This window comes from Epinephelus moara, chromosome 6 (assembly GCF_006386435.1).
Source record: "Epinephelus moara isolate mb chromosome 6, YSFRI_EMoa_1.0, whole genome shotgun sequence".
Lineage (NCBI taxonomy): Eukaryota > Metazoa > Chordata > Actinopteri > Perciformes > Serranidae > Epinephelus > Epinephelus moara.
The window spans coordinates 42,930,227-42,940,547 of NC_065511.1; the positions used below are offsets into that span (position 1 = coordinate 42,930,227).

The 10,321-nt window shown below is 38.5% G+C and overlaps 1 protein-coding gene across 1 annotated transcript in view; it reads left to right on the forward strand.

Moving 5' to 3' along the window:
• Positions 1–9,921, forward strand: part of tg (thyroglobulin) — a 33,799-nt gene extending 23,878 nt beyond the window's left edge. The window contains exons 39-48 of the mRNA XM_050047886.1: positions 228–315; positions 1,970–2,117; positions 2,199–2,395; positions 2,752–2,925; positions 3,026–3,163; positions 4,274–4,461; positions 4,721–4,825; positions 5,162–5,302; positions 9,176–9,357; positions 9,556–9,921. Of these exons, the coding sequence (XP_049903843.1) occupies positions 228–315; positions 1,970–2,117; positions 2,199–2,395; positions 2,752–2,925; positions 3,026–3,163; positions 4,274–4,461; positions 4,721–4,825; positions 5,162–5,302; positions 9,176–9,357; positions 9,556–9,656 (1,462 nt within the window). The 3' untranslated portion in view covers positions 9,657–9,921. The remainder of the gene's footprint in view (positions 1–227; positions 316–1,969; positions 2,118–2,198; positions 2,396–2,751; positions 2,926–3,025; positions 3,164–4,273; positions 4,462–4,720; positions 4,826–5,161; positions 5,303–9,175; positions 9,358–9,555) is intronic.
• Positions 9,922–10,321: the final 400 nt, after the last annotated feature.

Consider the following 10,321-nt stretch of genomic DNA (forward strand, 5'->3'; position numbering starts at 1 on the left):
TATATATATAATATATATATATCTGAACATCTTGTTTACTTTTCTACAGGTAACATTTTGAATGCAGAACTTTAGTGAAGTATTTTTACATTTAAACAAACGATCTGAACACTTCTTTCACCAGATATCAAATTATTGGGTCAAAACCTAGCAGCTAAAACTCTGCAGTAAACAAGCTGTCTGTCTGTCTGTCTGTCTGTCTGTCTGTCTGTCTGTCTGTCCTTCAGTCCCAGTTGTATTCAGCCAGGTGATGTCGAGTCTGCAGCCTCCAGTGAAGACTGTCTCTACCTCAACATCTTCACTCCTGCTGCTGCAGTAAGTCAAAGGAACGAACACATCAATACATCAACAGTTACAATCCAATAATACATATTATTCTGCATAATAAATACTTTAACTTTTGGCACTAAGTATATTTTGATGCTGATTACTCGTGTACTCAAACACATACTCTGCAGGATTTTCATTAAAACAATGTATTGACTTGAACAGAAGTAAAATCCCTCTGATAACTGCTCCCTCAGTTTTCCTCTGGTACGATAAGCCATGCTCCAGCTGATGTTTGACCAGTATTTATTCTCTTCTTCACCACAACAAAATCTGCTTTTAACAAGCAACACAGACACAAGCATTTTGTCAGCACAAAATAAATCCACAAACCTGAACAAAATGTCAGTACAAAATAAAATTACAATCGCACTGTGCACCTTCTGAACAGAACTTTAGGAGGTGTTACAGTCCTTTAATGTACTTTCATGGAAGTTTTTATTGGACTTTATATTTTTTTTATCCAGGCAAGACGATCTACAAATGTGAGACATGATCCACAATCATGTCTTTTTACATTTGGGTTGTGTAAAGTCATATCTGCAAAGATACAGCGTGATTTGTGAATGTGTATAACTTGCTTTGTAAACACGTCCTTTAATTTCACATAAAAATGTGACAGGTTTTATAAATATAAAGAGTTTCACCACAGAAAATAAACGTGAAGTCATATTTACACATTTGTGGATCCATCTTTACACGTGAGACTGTAACTCCAACTCTTACTGCAGCAGGATCTGTAAAAAATATCTGTGTGAGGTGCAGTTACTCGCCACATCAGCAGGTGGCGACGTTCCCTCACACGTGATAACTGTACCAAGCAGACTGAAACAAAGAGCCTATCGAGCATTGACATTCTTACCAACAATCTGATTTGACACTACACAGACGTAAAAAGAGGTGTTTGTGGATCATGGTCCACGTCTGAAGACTGTCTTGTGTGGGTTATTAATCTTCACCGACGAGCATCCTGTAACAACCCGTGCGTCTGGCTGCTGTCAGCGTACAATTTCCCTGATTGATTATGGGAACACTGCCCCCTGTCCATTGAGGCAATACACACTGTGACCAGTAGGTGTCAGTAACACTCCAGAGAACTCACAAACATTTCAAAACATTTTCTCTGTTATAACATTTAAATCTCTACAAAGAAACACGTCCTCTGGGACAGCTACACCTCTCAGTCATCAGTGTGTGGTGGTGTATTTATTTGCAGAGACTCCGCCCTCTGTCTGGATTTCCTCATTGTCTTTTGTCTGTGTTTGGGATGTTTATGGGCGTGTGAGAGCTTAGGTGAGGTCAGGGCTCTAGGAAAAGGTAACGCCCAGGTGCCAGAACATAAGCTGCAGGCGTTCAAGAGACAGACCAGAAACCAGAGTGAATCTGGGGTCGAAGTGTGTTTACCAACATGAACTGACAATCCTGCAGAGTGTACATTTAAGGAAAATTCTGAAAGCAGGACTGAGCACCTCCTCCTCCTCAGGCACCCAGAATAATTTCAATATTCACATCAAATCAAAAAACTGTACAAATGAAAAAAATTATAGGGTAATTTTAAAGGGAACATCAGTGAGCTCAGCTGACTTATTTGTGTGTGTGTGTGTGTGTGTGTGTGCGTGTGCGTGTGCGTGTGTGTTAGCAGGGGCGTGTCCCAGTTCTGGTTTTCTTCTTCAACCCGTCGGCCAATCAGAACCCAGGATTGTTGGATGGCTCCACCCTCGCTGCTGTGGGTAATGTTGTCGTGGTAACAGCCAGCTACAGGACGGCGGCGCTGGGATTCCTGAGCACAGGTATGAAATACACACACACCGCATGTTTGTACACACACGTCGCTGAACTGCATCAGTTACTGTAAAAGTCTCTCTCTGCAGGTTCATCTGGTCTCCGTGGTAACTACGGTCTGTCGGACCAGGAGGCGGTGCTTCGTTGGGTTCACGCCCACATCTCTCTGGTGGGCGGAGACAACAGGAGAGTGACAGTCGGGTCAGAGCGACGTGGTGCTGACATCACCAGCCTTCATCTGCTCTCCTCTTCCTCTCCTCCTCTGTTTCAACGTATGATACTGATGGTGAGAACTCCTCCTCCTCCTCCTCTGGTTCACCTTCAGTCTATTTATCTTTGACTCCTTCAGAGGATCATAGAAACTCACCTGACACCATCTGAACAGTCATTACCTGAATGTAGCAGCACTAATGAAAGTGTGTTTTAACTTAAAATGTTAAACTGATTACAACATTTTCAGAACAGAGCAAAACTTAAAAAATTTGTCAGTAGTTTAATTTCCCACCAGAACAACAGCACATGAACGCATCACAGCGAGACCTCTGTAACTGAGTTTAACACCGAGCTGTATTTAAGATTTGTGGCTTTAACTGGACGACTGATTGACTTCATATTTCTGTCTGTGTGTTGTTCCTCCTGCAGGGCGGCTCTGTGTTCTCTCCATCACTGGTTCAGACTCCCTCCGCCTCCAGAAGTCAGACGGTCGCGCTGGCCAAAGAGCTCGGCTGCGTGACCTCTGATGACACTGACGACAACAAGATGGTCACCTGCCTCAGAGCGACACCTGTGCACACGCTCAACGCTGCTCAGACCAAAGTACAGTTAAAGCTCAGGAGTTTTATCACGATGGTGCGAAATTAAGAAAACTCCAGGTTCCTACGTGTCTCACCGTCCTCTGTGTGTGTGCGTCTTGCAGCTGTTGGCGGTCAGCGGTCCGTTCCAGGCCTGGGCTCCGGTCCGTCAGTCTGTCTCTCAGACATCCCTCCACAGAGTCGACCTGCTGCTGGGAACATCAGAACACGACGGTCTGATCAGCCGAGCTCATAGGATAAAGGTCAGAGGTCACTACGAACAACACTCATGACAGGTTTCAGGGAGCAGTGATGTAAAATCTGAATTTGTGCCAGAATGGTATGGGGTACTGACTGATGGATTTACTATTCATTAGATAGCAGGTGACACAAGAATAAGCGAGCTAGCACAACCAGCCAACCTTCTTTCTGACATTCCTGGAAGTAGACCGGCAGCTGGGACCTTAGTCGCTGTAGCAACTCTAATTCAGCCAGTGTGACCTCCGGCCCCGGGGTTGCTGGGTCCAATCTGTGTAACTGTAGCAACAGACAGTTTGCTGATCCAGCAGGGACTCTGGGCGGACAAGAGGCCAACTTTTTAAATCCCTGTAAACATGTCAGTGTGAGTTAAATGGTCCTGAATGTGTCACAGTGGGACTAACACACCCAGATCATGTGACTCCTGCATGTATACAGTCAATCAGACCCAAACTGGCCGAGGCGCTCTGAGCACGCTCCACAGTTTCCGCCCCGGGCTTTGACCCGGAAGTNCCGTAGCTAACTTGTTTGTCCATTGTTTGGTCTGTGACGTAATAGGTCAACAGGAAAAAGGTCCAATACTAACAAGCTGAAAGGGGGCATATCTCCACCTATCGTAGAGGAGTCGCACATACTTATGGCTCAATAAATGGATTCCCCTCCCGTGCTTGTATACTGGGACAAGGACAGTAGGCCAGTTAGATGTCCTCGTCCAGCTGGGACTGTAGCTCCACTTCACTGTGACTGGAAACGTACTGACTGTGACTGAGGTGTAATTTATTCATTCATTCATCTCTCCCTCGTCCTTCTCCTGATCAACTCTGAGGGAGGAGCCAACAATCTGCTGTAGCTCTGCTAAACTCAAAGTCCGCCCACTTTTAACGCACCAATCAGATACAAAGGATTCGATTTAATCCCTCTTGTAACTGTGCACAGATCAAATATTTTGTCTCACTGGGAAATGTATACTGCATAAATGTAGAATACTCATGATACCGAAGAAGACGGAAAATGTTCCACTTCCTATTCACCAGTACTGACTGCACTTTTTTTCTCCTGATTGAATGTTTTAACTTTAATTTCTTGTCATTGTCTTCCTGTGTGTTTGTGTTCAGGACTTTGAGGCTCTGGAGGGTCGAGCTGACGGTAAGACGGCGTTTTACGAGGCTCTGAGTCGCTCATTGGGTGGAGCGAAAGCAAATGAGCTGCTGAAGGACGCGGCGGCCTGGTTCTACTCTCTGGATCACAGTCCCTCACCTGCCGGATACAACCTGTTCTCCAGAGCGCTCAACAACGCCACCAGGTCACATACAAACCTCAGTTCACTTTGATTTAGTTCAGTGAGTTTTTTAACCCTGTGTGTACAGTGATGTTGGAGGAGTGCTGAGAAGATACTGAACAAAAGACGTGTCTGAACACAAGAGCTTTAATAAGCAGGCTGCTGATGTAGGCCTCTTTTTGATTTGCCAGGATGTGTCATCGTGACGAATGCCTGTTTAAGCTCGTATACTGGACCACACAGACAACTCCAGTAACCAGCCCTGTTTGTTTGTTTGTTGCAGAGATCTGTTCATCATCTGTCCCACTCTGCAGATGGCTAGCCACTGGGCTAACAGCAAAGCTAATGTCTTCCTGTACCACCAACCTGCCACCAGCGCTCACAACAGGTACATGATCAGATTAATGCCACATCACCTGCTGCACACAACACACAACACAACAATGCTAACGTGCTGATGATTAGCAGGTATAATGTTTACCATGTTCACCATCTTTATCTTAGTGTGTTGGCGTCGTACTGATTTCATCTCATGTCCACAGAAACCTTAATTCAGATAACTAACCATTTAGTTGTACATGATGACTCAGCTAAAATGAGAGCTCACTTGATAGTGTCAGCATAACATAACTTTGACTTCTGCAGCCTGTTCTCTCTCCCTGTAACTGTGACTGTGTGTCAGAAACCCAATTGATCAAAGATATTGATTGTTTCCTGTGGTCAGGGCCGATGTTTCTGTTCCTCTGGACGTTCAGTTTGTGTTTGGAACACCTAATCATCCCATGACTTCTCAGCGTTTCACTTCCTCTGATCAACGCCTCTCTGTGGCCATGATGACCTACGTTTCCAGCTTCATCGGGACCGGGTAAGATTAATGTTTGTTTCAGATTAACACCCGTCATAGAAATGCCTGTTAGATTAACATTCATTAGATAAGTGCTCATTTAATGAACTCTTATTTTAAATTAATGATTGTTAGCTATCATTAACTATTGAAGGGAATGGGAAAAGTAGTATAGTATGCCATAGTGTAGTATGTCGACTTTTTCACCAAGAAAATCATAGTATAGTCCGTCGACTTTTTTCCACAAAAAGTCATAGTATAGTACGTTGATTTTTTTTAACCAAAAAAGTCATAGTATAGTATGTTGATTTTTTTCACCGAAAAAGTCATATGGTATGTCGATTTTTTTCACCGAAAGTCATAGTATAGTATGTCGATTTTTTTTTTCACCGAAAAAGTCATAGTATAGTATCTCGACTTTTTTTCACAAAAAGTCATAGTATAGTATGTTGATTTTTTTCACCAAAAAAGTCATAGTATAGTATGTTGATTTTTTTTTTCACCGAAAAAGTCAGAGTATAGTATGTCGATTTTTTTCACCAAAAAAGTCATAGTATAGTATGTTGATTTTTTTCACCAAACAAGTCATAGTATAGTATGTCGAATTATTATTTTTTTTTACCAAAAAAGTCATACTATAGTATGTCGACTTTTTTCCACAAAAAGTCATAGTATAGTATCTCGACTTTTTTTTCACAAAAATTCATAGTATAGTATGTTGATTTTTTTCACCAAAAAAGTCATACTATAGTATGTTGATTTTTTTCACCAAACAAGTCATAGTATAGTATGTCGATTTTTTTTTTTTTTTACCAAAAAAGTCATAGTATAGTATGTCGATTTTTTTCACCAAAAAAGTCATAGTATAGTATGTCGAATTTTTTTTTTTTTTACCAAAAAAGTCATAGTATAGTATGTCGACTTTTTTCCACAAAAAGTCAAAGTATAGTATGTTGATTTTTTTCACCAAAAAAGTCATAGTATAGTATGTTGATTTTTTTCACCAAAAAAGTCATAGTATAGTATCTCGACTTTTTTCCACAAAAAGTCATAGTATAGTATGTTGATTTTTTTCACCAAAAAAGTCATAGTATAGTATCTCGACTTTTTTCCACAAAAAGTCAAAGTATAGTATGTTGATTTTTTTCACCAAAAAAGTCATAGTATAGTATGTTGATTTTTTTCACCAAAAAAGTCATAGTATAGTATGTTGATTTTTTTCCACAAAAAGTCATAGTATAGTATGTTGATTTTTTTCACCAAAAAAGTCATAGTATAGTATGTTGACTTTTTTTTTTACCAAAAAAGTCATAGTATAGTATGTCGATTTTTTTTAACCAAAAAGTCATAGTATAGTATGTCAATTTTTTACACAAAAAGTCATAGTATAGTATGTTGATTTATTTCACCAAACAAGTCATAGTATAGTATGTTGATTTTTTCACCAAAAAAGTCATAGTATTGTATCTCGACTTTTTTCCACAAAAAGTCATAGTATATTATGTTGATTTTTTTCACCGAAAAAGTCATAGTATATTATGTCGATTTTTTTTTTTTCACCGAAAAAGTCATGGTATAGTATCTCAACTTTTTTCCACAAAAAGTCATAGTATAGTATGTTGATTTCTTTCACCAAACAAGTCATAGTATAGTATGTTGATTTTTTTCACCAAACAAGTCATAGTATATTATGTTGCTTTTTTTCACCAAAAAAGTCATAGTATATTGTCGATTTTTTTTTCACCAAAAAAGGCATAGTATAGTATCTCGACTTTTTTTCACAAAAAGTCATAGTATAGTATGTTGATTTCTTTCACCAAAAAAGTCATAGTATATTATGTCGATTTTTTTTTTTTCACCGAAAAAGTCATAGTATAGTATGTCGATTTTTTCCCACAAAAAAGTCATAGTATAGTATGTTGACTTTTTTTTTTTACCAAAAAAGTCATAGTATGTCGATTTTTTTTAACCAAAAAGTCATAGTATAGTATGTCAATTTTTTCCACAAAAAGTCATAGTATAGTATGTCAACTTTTTTGACAAAAAGTCATAGTATAGTATGTCGATTTTTTTTCCCCAAGAAGTCATAGTATAGTATGTCGACTTTTTTTTACCAAAAAAGTCATAGTATAGTATGTCAATTTTTTCCACAAAAAGTCATAGTATAGTATGTCGACTTTTTTACCAAAAAAGTCATAGTATAGTATGTCAATTTTTTCCACAAAAAGTCATAGTATAGTATGTCGACTTTTTTAACAAAAAGTCATAGTATAGTATGTCGATTTTTTTCACCGAAAAAGTCATAGTATAGTATGTCGATTTTTTTCCACAAAAAAGTCATAGTATAGTATGTCGATTTTTTTCCACAAAAAAGTCATAGTATAGTATGTCGATTTTGTTTACCAAAAAAGTCATAATATAGTATGTCGATTTTTTTACCAAGAAGTCATAGTATAGTATGTCGATTTTGTTTACCAAAAGTCATAATATAGTATGTCGATTTTTTCCACTAAAAAGTCATAGTATAGTATGTCGATTTTTTTTGCACTAAAAAAACTCATAGTATCTCGACTTTTTTCCACAAAAAGTCATAGTATAGTATGTCGATTTTTTTCCACCAAAAAGGTCATAGTATAGTATCTCGACTTTTTTCCACAAAAAGTCATAGTATAGTATGTCGATTTTTTTCCACCAAAAAAGTCATAGTATAGTATCTCGACTATTTTCCACAAAAAGTCATAGTATAGTATGTCGATTTTTTCCCACCAAAAAGGTCATAGTATAGTATCTCGATTTTTTTCCACAAAAAGTCATAGTATAGTAGGGCTGCCACTAACAATTATTTTCATTGTCGACTTCTAATGTCGGTCTGTCTCTCCCAAACCCCAAAATTACGTCATCAAATGTCTTGTTTCTTACTCATGCCAAAGGGTTTTAGTTCACCGTCATGGGAGAGTGTTTAAAGCTGCCAATATTTGAATGTAAGAAGCTGCAGTAAGAGTATTTTGGGGTACTTTTACAGTACTTTTCTATGAAAAATGACTCAAACCAATTAGTTGACTACTAAAATAGTCATCGATCATTTTAATAGTCGATTAGTCATCGATTAGTCGACTAATCGTGGCAGCCCTATAGTATAGTATGTCGATTTTTTTTTTTTACCTAAAAAGTCATAGTATAGTATGTCGATTTTTTTTTTACCGAAAAAGTCATAGTATAGTATGTCGATTTTTTTTTTTTACCAAAAAAGTCATAGTATAGTATGTCGATTTTTTTTTTACCGAAAAAGTCATAGTATAGTATATCGATTTTTTTTTTCTTCCAAAAAAGTCATAGTATAGTATGTCGATTTTTTTTTTTTTTACCGAAAAAATCATAACATTATATTTTGATTTTTTTTTTTTTACCAAAAAAGTCATAGTATAGTATGTCGATTTTTTTCAAAAAGTCATAGTTTCCTATGTCAAAGAAAGACAAGACAAATTTACTGCAGTGTAAAAGCATATTTATTTACAAACCAACAACAATAAAGAACATAACAGACATAAAGGACAGTAATATCTGTGTGTGGGTGGAAATGTGAAGCAAATAATCAGAAGCACGGCTGCACCCACAAAGAGAGGACAACAGACGGAGGTATTTCTGGGCGGGGCACAGCAGGCCCAGGTATATCTCAGCGCTGATGACCCTCCATTCAGCACCTGTAACAAACAATCACAAAACGATCACTTTTTTATGACATAGTACACTATGACTTTTTTACAGTGGTTAAATTAACGCTCGTTATATTAACACACCTCAGATAAACACAGTCAAACAGTCAGAGCTACATTATAAATGACAAGTGTTTGATAAAGAAGTTCATTTTTCCCTTTCTTTCTTTTTTTCTCCCAGGAACCCAAACCCATCAGGTGTGTGGGCGGAGTCAACTCTGCCCCGCTGGCAGCAGGTCCTGTCTTCTGAGGCCCCGCCCACCTACATGCAGCTCAGTCCAACCCTCCGACATTATCAGGGTCTGAGTCAGAGCGCCTGCTCCTTCTGGAGCCAACTGGGAACCAGACTGACCAGTCTGAGCGGTCAGTACAATCCAGTGGAGTCTGTTCTCCTGGCCTCTTCTTCATTGGTCAAACTAATATGTGTAAACATAGATGTGTATTTAAATATATACACTGTTTGTTTTTGCTCTAAAATCTAAATTAGTTGAGACCGATCTGTCTGTGAACACGTCGACATGTGTTTTATTTCTAATGTTTCATCTGTCTTTGTTTCCTCAGGTGAGTCGGGGGCCGAGCCGGTCCAGCCTGCGTTGACAGCTGAGCTTCCAGTGGCTGCACCATCCAGCCAATCACAGACTGAGAAAGATGCCTACAGCTAAACTAATGACAACATCATCATCATCATCATCATCATCATCCTCCTCCTCCTCCTTCCCTCGTGGTGACATCAGTTTCCTGCCTCCAGATTCACATTGATCTCAAACTGAAGAAATATAACAACTTCTGTCTTAATCAATAAAAAGCATTTTAAACTCTGCGTGTTGTCTCTGTGTGATCTGAGCATCAGCTGCAGTTCCTCTAACAGCCACTAGATGCTGCTGTCATCAGCTATTGAAGTGAATGGGAAAATCCTAATGATCCTGTGTCCTGACTTCAGACTTCAGACTACATACTTCCTCTACATTACGTTTATGTTTGTTAATAATTCCTGTTTATTTAACTATATATTTGTTAATACTACTGTTTAAATTTCTTATATTTTCACGTATCTTTCCTCTCTTGCAAGGAGCACCTGTAACATAAATAATTTCCCCTCGGGGATCAATAAAGTATTTCTGATTCTGATTCTGATTTCTGATACATACAGTGTGTTCCAGTGGATCAATGTAGCCGAGTGCATTTTCAACTTCACCATGACTATTAAAAAAACACAACTTCCTGTACTATGACTTTTTTTCGACATGCTATAGTATGACTTTTTTTTAGCAGTTTTTTCAACATGCTATACTATGACTTTAGCAGTTTTTCGACATGCTATACTATG